This window comes from Marmota monax, unplaced genomic scaffold (assembly GCF_021218885.2).
Source record: "Marmota monax isolate L192 unplaced genomic scaffold, Marmota_monax_Labrador192_F-V1.1 WCK01_AAM20220418_F8-fsc00097, whole genome shotgun sequence".
In the NCBI taxonomy this organism is placed as follows: domain Eukaryota; kingdom Metazoa; phylum Chordata; class Mammalia; order Rodentia; family Sciuridae; genus Marmota; species Marmota monax.
In genome coordinates, this window is record NW_026694162.1 from 4,157,555 (window position 1) to 4,173,506 (window position 15,952).

Consider the following 15,952-nt stretch of genomic DNA (forward strand, 5'->3'; position numbering starts at 1 on the left):
TTTTAAAAATACATAAGAACGTTGTAGAATAATATTTTAAACTTAATCTTATTCATATACCAAACTTTGGGATGTAGTGAGAACCTTCAGATAAAGCAATGTTTGTGTTTGGGAGCTTTAGGTAAGCAGCAGCAGAACTCAGCAGGAAGCATTCTGGACTAGAACCAGGAGGAAAGGGCCTGCTCTTGCTTTGCACTGTGACCGCTTGATCTGGAAAGCTACACACATCTTCCGACTTATCTGCAAACTGAGTCAAAGGGCCATTTTTGTTCCTTTTAGTTCTAAGTATTTACTCTTCATGTCAAAATTAAAAGAAACACCCATAACGTTTAAGCTACATTGAAGTATCATTTAAAAACATTTGGCTGAGCACGATGGCACACGCCTATAATCCCAGCAACTCAGGAGGCTGAGACAGGAGGATCACGAGTTTGAAAACCAGCCTCAGCAAAAAAAAAAAAAAAAAAAAAAAAAAGTGAGGCACTAAGCAACTCAGTGAGGTCCTGTCACTAAATAAAACAAAATAGGGCTGGGGATATGGCTCAGTGGTCAAGTGCCCGTGAGTTCAATCCCTGGTACCAAAAAAAAAAAAAAAAAAATTGGAAGAACCTCAAAAGCCCATCATCAGGAGGACTGAATTAAAGATGAATCTGAGTAAATTTTTTAAATGGAAAAAAAAATTCAAATGTGTGTTTGTCCTGTTTTGCCAATACAATTTTACTATTTATTTCTAAACACTCTTTCAATTTCTATTCACTAACCTCATGCCTTCAAAAACACACTTTTCAAAGTTTTAGCAAATATAAAGTAAAATGAAGTCACTCCTCTCTCATTTGGGATTACATGCCATCTTTGTTTGGACAATCATTACAATTGTTTTTTTCTATATTTAGTGTGTTTGCTGGTTACTAACTTGAAATTAATTTAACTTAATACTAAATTTTCTATGAGGCAAGTTGTATAAAATGTTTTATTTTCAAAGACACCCTACTTTGGAAGTTTTCATAGTCCCACCAAATACCTAACAATGGATCAGAAAAATCAGAAAACACATGTGTGTGTAAATTCTAAGCTGGGTTCCAATCTAATTTTTGAAAAAAATGACCCGTAATTTTTACAGAATATTCTGATATTGTTAGTAGCAACCAATATTGTCAGTGCTCCAGGATGTATTTAAATAAAACAAACATTTTCCTGTCAAGACAGTTCACAGTGGCAGTGGCCATAACAACTTTAGAAAAAAATAACCTAATGACTTTAGCTAAGAATGTACTAAAGTACTAAATATATGAATTTATAAACTAAACTTAAACAAAAACGTTTCAGGTTAAGGAACCCTTTAGGATAAAGAAACGTTTTAGGAGAAAGTTAGAATTTTCCCCACATTTATGTTAGCTAGCAACATCAGGAACCTACTTTCTTCTTTATGCTACTTAGTAGAAGACAATGTAGATGGACAAGACCTTCCTTCCATAATGACTTACTCATCAGGAAAAGTGTCTCCAACAAGAACACATATTTACTGTGAAGATTAAGGATACGTCATAATTAGCTTATTGAAAACAAATGTGGTGACTGATGTATAGAGGTTGATCTACCTGCAGAAGACAGGTGAAAGTGGGTTAAGAATTTAACCCACACATATCAGAAACTACTGCCTGTTTACATCCTGCACTGCTTTCTTTTGTTTTTAACTTCTTGAAAGAACAGGTCAGGTGCCGCCATAAGACACAGCATGTGTCTTCTGTAACCTTAGGCAAGGACATGACTGCTTGGAAAAAGCCCTGCTGCCTTGCTTTCCCCCAGGCTTTCTACATTCATAATCAGCAGAACCTAAGTTACCTGTATTTCCCTGGCGTGGTACACGATGATCAGACCGAGCAGGATAATCGTGGAGAGACTGATAAGGCATTTCAGAGCTAAGGAATACAGCGACGCCTGCAACACAGACCGAAGACTTTTAAGAAAGAAGCACGTTTAACCCCCTTCCAGGCCTCGAGGGTCCCTCAGTCCCCCGCAAATTGACCCGAACTCACAGTAAGGGGCGCGGGGATGGGGAGGGGGTGCTGTTTTATATCTGCGATGTCAGATTACTCTGCTTCAAAACCAAGCGGGAGGATCGCAGAACTGGAAAGAATAGTGGCTTGGCTGCAAGATCCTCACCAAGGTCTGAAATGCTTCACCTGGATCGCTAAACCAGAGAGGAAGTTATTCCTGAGTTTAAGCGCTGAGGATTGAAAGCGGCCTCCTAAACAGGAGCACCGGAGAGGAATACACATGCTTTCCCTCACCGACTCCCATAACCACTTATTTAATGTGCTTGAAAGCGCTAAGCATTCTAGTGCCTCGAGAACTTTGGCCGCACGCGGAAAGGTTTCCTTTTGGAGTTGCCTAGCCATCTAGGCGTGCGCGTCCTAGCCGCACTAGCTGTTCCCGCAGGCACTTCGGTTCGCACCGGGAAGACTCGGGGAGCCGCTGGTAAAGAGTTCCCGCCAGTGCCCATCCCAACCACCTGGCGCCCCTCTCTGGGAGGGTGGGCAAGGATTCAAGCCTGTACCTTGTCGTAGGCGCCCCACGACAGCTCGGTCTCGATGACCATGACCACGATGCCGAACATGCCGAAGATGAGCGCATAGTCGCTGAGCCGCTTGCGCTTCTCGAACAGGGCGCGCCGGTGGCCCAGCTTGTAGCCGATGTTCTGGTTCTTCTTTTTGCTGGACTTGGTGCCACTACTGCTGCCATGCCCGCTGCCACCGCCGCCACCGCCTCCAGTGCTACCTCCGCCGCCGGCTCCGTAGAGCGCCAGGTTGTTGGAGTTGTTGTGCTCCGGCTTAGACACCACGATCTCCGGGGCTGAGGACGAGGCGGCAGCAGCAGCGGCTGCAGACGGGGAGGACGCGCCGCCACCTCCTCCGACGGACGCAGGGGGCTGCAGGGGCTGCGCCTCCGAGTCCATCTCGTGCAGGTTCCGGCGGGACGCGCTCAAGTTGCTGAGCGGCCGCATGACGCCCCCGTTGTACCTGCAGCTGCTCATGGCTATTTCGGTGAAGGGGTTGCTCTCGCGGCGCGCCTGGGACTGGTGGTGCTGGTGGTGCGCCGTGTGCGGATGGTGGTGGTGGTGAGAGATCGGGGGCCCGGAGCCCAGGCTACCGAGGCTGCCCGTGGGGCTGGCGGCGGGCTGCAGGCTGTGGCACTGGTGGTACTGGGAGGCGGACGCGGGCTGCTGCGCGTACTGCTGCCGGAGCGCACTGGCATGGCTGGACGGCGTCAGCTCGCTCACATTGAGCTGGCTGCCACGGCGCGACGAGCAGCAGCAGCAGCACGAAGAGCCCGACAGTGGCGAGGAGGTGCGGGTCCGGAAGGCGCCGCCGGGCGAGGAGGTGCGGAGCAGCAGGGACAGGTTATCCCCCGCCCCCGCCCCCGCCGCCGGGGCACCGGAGGAGGCGCAGCTGTTGCACCGGAGGCATGGGCTGCTCCCGCCGCTGCCCGGCTGCTGGTGAGCGAGGTGAGGGTGGTGGTGAGGGTGCGGGAGGGGCGCGAAGGGCGGGCACGGCTTGTCCTGGCTCTGTTGCTGCTGCTGGCAATGCAGGTGTGAGGAACGCGGTGGCGGTGGCGGCTGCTCTGGGAAGAAGCCGCGCTGGAACTGCAATGGGGTTTCCATGTCAGGGCTGTTAAAGCTGCAGGGAGACCAGGCGGTGGTGCACCCTGCGCAATGCGTTATGGTCGGGAGCGGGGACTCCTGCTGCTGGTGCGAGGAAGGGCCCATGCCGGCTCCGGTAGAATCCAAGCGGCGAGTCCGATTGGTTGGGCGCACCAAAACAATGGGCATGACATCACCTGCGGGGACCGAGACTGAGTTTGCGGCGAGCGCGGCTTAGGGCTGCCTGTGTGTGTGTGTGTGTGTGTGTGTGTGTGTGAAGTGGGGAGGGGAATCTGCAGAATGAAGACCCCGGGGGTCAGAGGCCAGGGCTAGGGCGCTAGAGGGCGTGGATTCCACCTGCTGAATCTGGGAGCACCCTTGAGCACTATCCGGGATCGATAACACCACTATCCGGGATCGAGAACAGTGCAGCCGGGTTATGGGGGATAAGAGGTGTCTCTCGCGTGCCGCCGCCGCCCCACCGAGTGATGCCGAATGCGATGTCCGAATCACCTGTCCCGGGCACTGCAGCACATCGGACCACTCAGGCTATAGGGCAGGCACCAGCACAGCGCGAAACCCAAACCACTCCTCCACTCTCACTCTTTGTAGGGCTCCAAAACAGCAGCCCTCTCTCCCTACACCAGCCTCTCCCCCAACGTCCCGCTGAGAGTGGGCTGCAGGCTGCCCGCCAAGTGACTACGGGGGCACTGGCTCTGGAAAGGAAAAAGTTTGGCTATTGGCTAAGCTACAGCAGCAACGTCTGGGGAAAACTCCTAGGCATGAGCCCTGGTTTGGCCACAGAGGATCAGAGAAGACCCAGCGCCTGGATGTTTCACTGGCTCCAGGCTCTAGAGTCTTGGAGTATGGATAGTTAGCGCTGCGCTCTCGCCAGAGTGCGCTGTGGCGCTGGTAGGGTTAACTGCAACGGCGCCCGGGCCGGGGGAGGTGGGGGCGGGGCCGGAGGAGGGGATCCCCGCCGTCCCCGGGAAGAGCCCGCTCGGGCTTCCCTGGTCCCCCTGGCGGGGGCGGAGGGCTTTCCCCGCAACCGCCCGCTCACATTTTCGCCTTCTGCGGAACATGAGGGGCTGGCGCCCCCGGTCGCCGAGTCCCGGGCTCCGGCTCTCAGGCTCTCCGGCAGCCTGAATGAGTAGGTCTGCAAGCTTCTTCCTCCGTGGAGATGCTCCTTGCTAGAGGGTCTGAGGGCTGCTCTGTGACCGCCGGCCGCCAGCCTCTCTTCTTTTCCTCCTCCTCACCTGCAGACACAAAGCAAAGGAGAGTCACAAATGCGCAAACACGGAACATCTTCTTTGCCAAGCCCAGACTGCAGCAGCGGGTGGGAGAGGGGCCTGGCGCCGGCTGATTCACTGGCAATTTCAGCCAGGTTGGGAAATTATTAATACTGTAATGATAACCTAGGCTGAATAATCTCTGTCCAGGGGTAGAGCTGGAGTTTTGCTGTACTTTGGTATAATGGTTATTTATTTACTCTTTAATACACCAATAAAAATTGAATTTTGTGTAAAATTTGCCGTAATGTCTTATTCACTGGGCTGTACACTAACAAAGAGGTGGGGGAATCTTTGAGGGTTCTTTGTTTCTGCTCCATCTTAAGTCTTCACAGTTTTCTTTGTGAATTGAAATTTTCCTCCCCCCTACAAAAAAAAATCATAGAAAATGGCCAATTGAATATTTGTTTCGCTTTTAAATAGTGATTTTTAAAGCATTTATGATAATAATTAATGAAGTAGACCAACGAATTAGAGTGAAAGTGGATCACCCTCATTAGGTAATTGAAATTCTCAGCTGGATCCAATTTCTTGACATTCTATTCAGCAGCTGCCCTAAAGTTGCTTACCTTTTCTCTATTCCCGTGTGTGTGTGTGTGTGTGTGTGTGTGTGTGTGTGTGTGTGTGTGTTTTCAATGCCATGGAGTGAATAATTTATTTTGCGATATTTGGATGTGTTAAACAATTTTAATTTTTTTGATCATGAGAGTAAATAGATTCAGGAGGAAAAATCGGGAGGGTTTTAGTCCCGTAGTTCTTGATTTGAGATAATGAATACTCTCAGGATTTGAATTTATCAATGATCTTGGCTAATGATAGAATTTTAATAGTTAAAAATCACACAACACTTCTGATTTTTGTTTTGTATTTCCACAGTGTGAAATTAATAAAACTTGTTTAGAATAATGAAGTTTACTGAATGGGGGGGGGGGGGCAACTGTGAAGATATTGAGTGAATGGTGTGGTGAGCAGGACTATTAAAAACAATTGTAACAAGTAAGTTGAATCAAAGTTTCCAAATTAAAACTTATTCATCTTTGGTCTGAAAAATAATTTTAACTAAAGCATAAAATCTATCAAACATGTCTTAGTACTCTTCCCAACAAATTATATAGCCTTTCTCTGGTTGCTCCATGTAGCTGAATGAGTGAAAATATTTGATCCATCCTCATAAATATAAATACTTCAAAGAAGCTTTGGTAAATTAGTAGTTTCATTAACTATTCATAGGTTTAGATGAAAGATTATAAAGACCACTCCCCCTAAATATCACAACAGTTGTCACCAGCATTTTAAATTAGATGTAAGTTTCTAGTCACTAAAACGTCATAGGAACATAATAGCTCCTTCACCTTATATGAAACTGACATTCTCAAATAGCAAACTCAAGGCTTAAAACAGAAGGAAAAAATATGTTAGTGCTCCATTAACAGAAGAAAAAAAAATATTTGCTGCCTTAGTATAGGATTACTTATAATGTTGGAATCATGTAGAAAATAGAAATGAATGCTCCCTGAGATTTAAGATGGTACTATGATGTGGAGTTCTTACTTCTCTCAAGGAGGGTACAGGGAAGGATGGAATGTACAAATTACACAAGAAAAGAGAAAATTGGTACACAGCATGAGAGACCGTCAGAAAATTTCAAACTCAGATTAATAGTACTTTAGCCTAGCTAATACTTTGAAAAATCTCATAACAATTTAATAATGTGAAGCTCACTGTGACTACAGAGAGAAAAACGCAAGGCAGATATTTATCGCATTTGCATTAAAGATTCAATTGATTGCACACATTCAAAACAGCATCTCCCTAATGCCCATATTTTGAGAGTGTGATGTGTGATTGATAAAACTCTATCAGCATGATGATGAAAAACTTCAAGGGAAAAAAATCTCAAAACTTTGTGCTTCATTTTTTCATTTTTTGGTCTGAATTATCATGACTTTATTGTTTAGGGCATTTTACACTATCGGGTCATGACAAGAGCACATTTAAGATTTTATTTTTGTGACTTCTTATGTTAAAAACTAAAATTAATAGAGAATGATTGTTAAGCTTAAAAACTAAAATTAATAGAGAATGATTTTTAAGCTTATGTGTAGACTTTTAAAATATGTATGCCATAACTTTGTAGTGGTTTTTATCCTACATAGGATTGTAGAGAGAAACATATGTCAAGTTAAGCTTTCACAGCAACGAAGAATATTGTCTTTGCATGTGACAGTTTCCCATTTGTGAGAGTGAGAAGGGAACAAGAAGAAATGAAGAAAGAAGAGACACAAAACAAATGCCAGTGACTTCTGGCGATAAGCTTTCAGAAAATTACCATTTGTTTCTCTGACTGCCATGAAGACATTTAAATGCTAAAATTTCCCTAAATTAACACCAGAGGTCATACTTACCCACAAAATGCATATGAAATCTAATCAATTAAACATCTTTATTTCCAGCATCATTTTCTGCTAAAATTCTCTATTATTTTTTAATATGACTTAACAGCAGTTGCTTTCCTATATTTTTTTGTATGCCAAGCTTGTGAACACGCACACACATATAATACCCACCCCCCAACACACACACATAAATTCTTAGAAGAATAGTTTTTCTCAAACCACAGGGGCATGGAAAAAACCTTCAGGTTGCTTGCACCCCACTTATTCAGATTTATATTATGCATTTTTTGCACTTCTTTTCTTCAGAGACATTATTTGTTTATGCTACCTCTCTTTCTTGTGCTTGAATAGCAGGTCTCCAATTTGGATGTTCTGAATTTATTTACAAAGACAGAGCAAGTGTCCCTGTCATCTGTTTCCCACATTGAGTTGTCTGAGGGAAAACTTCAACTGACCTACAAAGTAAAAAATTTTTAGAGATTCATTTTTGCTTTACCTGAGTGAATCAATTATGTTGTAGTACCAAAAACAGAGACTGTGATAAGATGATGCAACCTCTCTGAACTTATTTTTCTTAATGTTTATCTAAGTGTGAAATCAGGATAGTATCAGCTGTTTCTTTAGCACAATTTCACGTTTCCTGAAGCATAACATTCAAAAGACCTTGCAAAGAGCATTATTTTTAAATCATATATTATCTTAATGTCAAAATAAATGAAACATTGACATAATAATTATATATGTTATTTATACTTTTGCATTATGGTTATAAAGTATCAAGACCTGAATGAGCCTATTGATAGTCTTACTAATTTTTAGCAATATTTCCATTTTTGTTTTGGAAGTAAGTATGTTGGGACCTGCCCATAAACTTCATGAACTTTTCAGAATTTTTTTCTGCTCTCACCCTTATCTTTCACAATTTATCAGCTAATTAGTATACTGCATAAGTCTCAGCAATGTCAGCAAAACATAGATAAAATCATACTAATTTTGTTAGTGAAATAGAACTTGTGTTATTCAAATGAGAAAACAAACTGAAATTATTGAGGATTGTGAGTCTTTAAAAAAGTCTTAATTTTGCCAGATATGATGGTGCACTCCTGTAATCCCAGCAACTCAGGAGACTGAGATAGGAGGATTGAATGTTTGAGGCCAGTCTCAGAAACTTAGAAGAACACTAAGAACTTAGCAAGACCCTGCCTCAAAATGAAAAATAAAAAGATCTAGGGTGGCAGCTCAGTGGTAAAGTACCCTTGGGTTCAATCCCCCAGTACAGAAAAAAAAAAATCAGAGGGAGAAGAGGAGAAGAATAAGAAATTGTCAGTGGATTTTATGAACAAATATCCCTTAGCACTGTACACACATACATACACAGAGACCTCGAAAGTCATTAAGAAAGTAGAATGGGGGGATCTTAGTGGACAACAGCACATTCTAGTTATAAAGCAGTTTCTCAAGTATTATTTTATTTGCATCTTACAACAATCCATGTGGAAGGCAGGAACTGTTTCATTTTATAGGTAAGAAAAATAACCTGAGGTAGGGTACCTGCCCTACCTATGATGGCAGGAGGTTGGGATCAAGGAGAAGCCAGATCTTACAGTCTTCAGAGTCTGTATGGTGCAGTGGTTTCACACTCTCCCAGCGTTTCTCCACAGCCAAAGAACAACCTATTGATTGCATACCCTCAAACAGGGACAGATAGCAGTAGCCTATCATTACCAGAAGCTGCCTGTCAGTGGCCATCTGGACATTTCCTCTAGGGCTTCTGTGGTTTCTGTGATCTCTAACAACTGTCCTCTTGTGGATTTCATTTGCTCAACAGAATAATTTGTGAGAATATAATATTATTGTGGAACAGAAATGGCAGTACTGTATACCTGCAGGCCTAATTAAAAAGTATAAATATGTTTTTAAAAAGAATAAACAGGTCTTGATGTACTCAGACACACTCTTCTGCCTAGTTTGCTGCCAGCCTGGGCATTCCTCATTTTTGGCAATATCAATAATAAAAGTGGAAGACCACAGAGGAGTACTTATTGATGCTAGCAAAGGTCATTTCTGTCTTTTTATATGAGGACTGAGGAGGAGCAAGTCTCAAGCTCTTGGGTTCTGGGGGCTCAGAGGACCTTGTCTTCAGTCCTGCAAGGACTCAGCCTGGCTCCTGGGCAGCATTCTGCTCACATTGCCTCTCCTTTCATGTTACAGACTGAGGGAACCAGAGAAAGGAAGCAAGGCTGTGTGACACAGGAGAAACCCGTGTGTCTCACAGCTGAGACAGTCAGCTAAAGTGGGACCAACGATTTAAAAAAAAAAACAAAACAGCCCAAATATTAAGGCCAAAGCATCAACTTGATGATACCAAAAATTCTAAGGGTTTTTGGTGTCCAAACACAAGGGGCTATCTAAGTTCTCAAAAGTTTATTTTCCCTCTGAAACCCAGTGTATTTATTCTTTTTCTTATCATGATTTCTCCTGCACAGGGTTAGGTTGCACCATGAATTAGCTCTACTTACTCTTTTCTTGATCACAGCCCTATCAATTATGTCCCCATGTGTTATTCATCAATCTTCTACATTTTTGTTTTCCTGTTTCTTATCTACATCTTATAAAACAGGTTCATAAAACCTACCATCCTTTTTCTATCTTTATCGTTTTTTTCATTATTTTATTCTAATTTGTTATATATGACAGCATAATGCATTATAATTCATATTACACACATACAGCACAATTTTTCATATCTCTAGTTGTACACAAAGTAGAGTCACACCATTCATGTCTTCAGACATGTACTTAGGATAATGATGTCCATCTCATTCCACCGTCTTTCCTACCCCCATGCCCCCCTCCCTTCCTCTCCCTCCCCTTCCCCCCTTTGCCCTATCTAGAGTTTATCTAATCCTCCCATACCACCCCCCTCTATCTTATCTCTCTTTCTGGGACTATTTTAAAATTTCCATCACCTAATAACTGTCTCAGTAATGGAGAGATTTGGTGCCCAAGCATATAAAGGGAAAGAAGGTGATGGGCTAAACTAAATTAAATGGAACAATATCATCAGCAAAGAACATTCTAGATGATAATATATTGTGAAGGTTTACGTTTTCATCCTCACCTAAAAATCTTTTTTTTTAAAGAAAGACTTTTAGTCATCATTATTTCTGTTTTGTTCTATAGCTGTTAAGTTCATCAATCTTACTGTCTTAATTATTATCACATAATAATTGTCCATATGATATAAAATATCACTGATAATACAATTAGGGAAGATATTACGCAATATTTCAGGAAAAAAAGCCCAACAGATATATATGATAAATAAATGACAATATTCAATCTTTGACAGTGGTTTTTTTCCTCACCACTGAGGGTGAGTCCTCCTTTAAAATGTTTTAATTAGTTAAAACTGTTGGGCACTTCCTTTGACAAGTCAAATTCTCTTAACAAGCATTTTTTCTTGGCCCATATCACTGATAACATAATTAGGGAAGACATCAATATGATCTGACTCAGAGGCATAGACACCATCATTGGTGTTCTAGTTACTTCCCTCAGATATTTGGTCATTTTTCTCCTTCATATATATTGGCTTAATCCTCAGGTTAACTTAGTAACAAAATCACTTAGTAACAAAAATGACTGCCCCAGTTTTAAGACTTATGTCCACACCCACATCATTCAGAGGGAAGCAGATCATATTCTGTCCCCACATTCCAAACAATTCTCTTAGTAAATCCAATAGACCCAGTGTAATTCACATGCCCAGCTCTGAACTATACTTAAAGCATGGCTAAAGGGAAGGATACTGAGAATGGTTCATCAACAAAGAATATGGGTGAATAGAAATTACTAAAAAGAACCAAACCAAAATTCTGGAGTTAAAAACTACAATATCCACAATGAAAAACTCATGAGAAGGGCTCAGGAATAAATTTGAGCTAGCAGAAAAAAGAATCAATAAACATGAAGATTGACTGATGAAAATTATATGATCTGAAGAACAGAGAGAAGAAATAATAAAGAAAATGAACAGAGCCTCAGAAAAATCATAGCACACCTTAAATTATACACATGAAATGCGAGACTAGAAAAGGAAAGAGAAAAGGGAGCATAAAAAATATTCAAAGAAATAAGGGCCAAAAAAAAAATAATAATTCCAGATTTGAGGAAACACATTAATTCAGACATATAAGAAGTTCAACAAACACCAACCAGGATAAACAGACAGCAGTCCAAACCCAGATGCATAATAGTCTGACATTGAAGGTCAAGAAAGAAAATCTTGAACTTGGCAAGACAAAAACTGGCATCCTTATGATCAGAGAGCCCAGTAAGAATAACAGCTGACTCAGCATCATCAAGAATGTGACAGAGGACAGTGGGATGATCTAGAGAAGCACCAAAAGAGAAAAACCTGTCAACAAAGAATGTAATATCTAGTAACACTGACAAACATGAAGTAAGAAAGAGATTCCCAGAGAAACAACAATGGAGAGAATTAGTTGCTAACAGACCTGGCTTACAAGAAGGAGTAAAGAAAGTTTTCCAGCTGAAAGCAATACCAGATGACAGTGTGAATCAACATGAAAAACAGAGTGCCAATGAAGGCAGGTGTGTCAGTAACTATAACAAACAACATAATTTCATAATTTTTCTTTCTCTTAATTTATTGAAAAATAAATTTCATAAAGTAATATATGTAAATGATGCTGTAAAATCTTTAATATAAAATTGTTTCTATATTTGACAATGGCAGCCCAAAGGACACAGGTGTGAGTAGAGCTGTAGTGGAGTACAGAATTATACCAGATGGGAACTTGAACTCACAGGAAGAAGTCAGAACAAAACATAACAAAAGAGAAATGGTAAGTACAACATTTAACATAATAAACTGTGCAAAAACACATAATAGTTTTATTTGCTCAGAATTTTTAAAATAATAAGTTTTTTAGTAATTATGATAATGTATTAGTAGGGTTGTAATATACATACAGATGTATATGTGCAACATTAATAGCATAAAAAGGAGAAGATAGACTTAATCTGTTCAGAAATAACATCTGTATATTTTACTGACATTAAATCAATATAAATCAGAAGTAAGTTCTGGTAAATTACAACATGCAAGGCCTAGAGAAACCATTAAGAAAACCAAAAATTTGTGAATAACACCAAAGGATTAAAATGTTACAATAAAAATATTGACAATGCAAGTAAGAAATAAAGGGAGTAACACAAAGACATGAAACAAAAAGTAAAATCATAAACATAAATAAAATAATAGCAATGACAACAATAAATGTTAATGGATTAAGTAATCCAAACAAAAAGCAGAGTTGGTCAGACAGAATGTTTCAAAATACAATAGACGCTGGAGGCTGAGGCAGGAGGATTATGAGTTCAGAGATAGCTTCAGCAAAAGCAAGGGACTAAGCAACTCAGTGAGAAACTGTCTCTAAATAAATACAGAATAGGACTAGGGATATAGCTTAGTGGTAGAGTGCCCCTGAGTTCAATCCCCAGTACCAAACAAATAAACAAACAACAACAACAAAAAACAATCATATGCTATCTTTAGGAAATAAGCCTTAGATACAAAGTTACAAATAGGTCAAAAGTTAAAAGATATGCCATGTTCAACAACAACCATAAGCAAGTGAGCTGTAGTGGCTCTCTTGACTAGTATATGTCAAAATAGACTTTAGGAAAGAAGTTATAACTGGAGATGATGAAGCTAACTTTATAATGACAAACTATAAATCAGTCAGGAAAATATAACAATTATAAATACACATGCGTGTAATTCCAGAACCCCAAAATATATGAAGGAAAACTGACAGAACTGAAGGCACAATTAGATAATTCAACAATAAAATAGACTTTATACCCCACTCTCAATTATGGCTAGATGAGTGATACAGAAGATCAATAAGGATGTAGAAGACTTTAACAACTACAAATCAACAGATATATGCAGAATACTCTACTTAACAACAGCAAAAAGCACATTCTTCTCAAGCACCCAAGAAACATGTTCCAGGAAAGACCACATATTAGGCCTTAAGATAAACCTCAATAAATTAAGAAAATTAAAAGTATACTATGTTATCTGACCCTAATGGAATGATTAGAAATCAAAATGAAATTTGGGAAATTCACAAATGTGTAGAAAAAATTAACATACTCCTAAAATAAATAAGAGTCAAAAAGAAGAAACTGCAGTGAAAATATTTACAGATGAATAAAAACAAAAATCAGAGCATACCAAAGCCTACACAATGCATCCAAAGTCATACTTAGAATAAAATTTATAGTTATATGTGCCTAAATTGAAAGAAAAATAAAATACCTGAAATCATTTAGCTAATTATTTCTAAAAAAGAAGATCAAATTAAGCCAAGTAGAAGGAATCAAAATTATTGGACTAGAAATTAATTAAATAATGAATAGAAAAACAGCAGAGAAAGTCATGAAAACAAAACGTTTTTGAAAAGATCAACAACATTGACAAACTTTTAGTTCAACTAATAAGAGAAAACACATTGCTAAAATCCAGAAACAGATAAAGGGACATCAGTGACAACTTTACAAATAATGAAAATGATTATAATAGAATGATTTGAAAAACTATAGGTCAACATATTAATTATTTAGCTGAGATACATAGATGCTAGAGAGAGAAAAATTACCAAAACTGACTGAATATTAACTTTAAAATGTATATAGACTGTAAAAACTAGTGAAGACTTTAGAGTTTCCATGAAGAAATGACCATGCCCAGATGGCTTTACTGGTGAATCCACAGTACATATAAAGAGTAATTAACATTATTCCTCACAACCTCTTCCAAAATATAGAAGAGGAAGAAACACTTCTCACCTTGTTTTTTGAGACTTGTATTACTCTGAAACAAAACCGAAGACTTCACAAGAAAAGAAAAATACCAACTGGCATCACCTGGAAATGCAAATGAATAAAACTGCAACAAAATCCAATCAATCCGAACACAGCAATATACAAAGATTGGTACATGCCAAGTGGGATGTGTCCTAGGAATGCAAGGTTAGTTGAACATTGGAAAACCAATCAGTGTGATGCAGCATATTAATAAAATAAAGGACAAAAAAACACAACAATCATAATAGACAAAACAACAGCAACTGGCAAAATCCAAAACCTTTTTATGACAAATACACTTGACAAAGTAGGATAAATAAGAAGTTGAGGACTAGGTACCTTCAACCTGATAAGAGGCATTCATTAAAAAAAAAAAAAAATGAGATATCCTGAGTGGAAATATTGTGTTTTTTCTTTAAGATCAGAAATAAGACATCACTGTTCTTTCCACTTTTATTAATTATTTTATTGGAAATTCTAGCCACTGCAATTAGGCAAGAAAATGAAACAAAATGTAACCAGATGGAAACGAAGAACTCAAACTACTTATTCATACATGACACATTTGCATATGTAGAAAATCCTAAGGAATTAAGAAATAGACTCCTAGATAAAAGGTCAATATACAGAAATCAATTGCATTTGTATATACTAGTAATGAACAATCTAAAAATCAATGAAAAATGATTCCAAATGCAATATCATCAAAAAGAATAAAATGACTAGAAATGTAACAACAAATGTACAAAACCTGGCTTTTCTGTTACCCTGCATTAAGAGCTAAAGCAGTTCACATTTATAAGATCTATAATAGGGCAATGCTATCTGGGTTTTGGAAAGGAATAAAAAGTGAAGCTCTAATTATTTGTTTATTTTTATAATTTTTAGTTGTAGATGTCTAGTTATCTTTGTTTATTGATTTATTTTTATGTGATGCTGAAGATTGAACCCAGTGCCTCACACATGAGAGGCAAGCGCTCTACCACTGAGCCTAAAGCCCTATTTATGTGGGAGCCTATCTTTAGAATTTTTTCTCAATCATACCTATGGACATTTTTACTTTTACCATCTCATTGTGTGTTGTGTCTTTTTATATCATACCAAAGTGTGATCCTGTAGACATTTTCAAAAGTTTACAAAGACTAAGTGACATTTGTATTTATATAACTTTATTGAGAAGACTAAGAAATGAAATGTCATACCAATTTTTATTTACTATTTTTCATGCTTCAAATAATAAAGATGTTTTTCCTAAAAAAATAAAAACCTATACTCTGAAGCTAAAAAGATTATTGAAAGAAATTAAAGACATAATTAATGGAGAGATTATCCATGCTCACAAAGCAGAAAGCCACATCCCCATCCCTAATTTGTATTTTATTAGAGACAGGGTCTCACTGAGCTGCTTAGTACCTCGCTTTTGCTGAGGCTGGCTTTGAACTCATGAACCTCCTGCCTCAGCCTCCTCATCCACTGGGATTACTGGCGTGCACCACTGTGCCTGGCTGGAAGCACACACCTTAAAGGACCCAGCACCCAAGAAAACAGCACAGGCAGGTGGCAGAGGTATTGACATTGATTGATATTGATAGGGGGCTATAGCACCAGGAGCAGACTCTCTTAAGTTCTTGCGTCAGAAAAGAAATTGAGGGAGAGAGAGGCCCTCAGGAAAGCTGAGCCAAGGGCTGCACATTTTCTCAGGATGGTTATGAAGGGATTCTCAC

The 15,952-nt window shown here is 39.8% G+C and overlaps 1 protein-coding gene across 1 annotated transcript in view; it reads right to left on the reverse strand.

The window, feature by feature from the left end:
• Positions 1–15,952, reverse strand: part of Kcnn2 (potassium calcium-activated channel subfamily N member 2) — a 422,891-nt gene that overhangs the window by 131,999 nt on the left and 274,940 nt on the right. Inside the window, exons 3-5 of the mRNA XM_046465845.2 lie at positions 4,701–4,896; positions 2,558–3,837; positions 1,843–1,938 (exon numbers count right to left, since the gene is read on the reverse strand). Of these exons, the coding sequence (XP_046321801.1) occupies positions 1,843–1,938; positions 2,558–3,837; positions 4,701–4,722 (1,398 nt within the window). The 5' untranslated portion in view covers positions 4,723–4,896. The remainder of the gene's footprint in view (positions 1–1,842; positions 1,939–2,557; positions 3,838–4,700; positions 4,897–15,952) is intronic.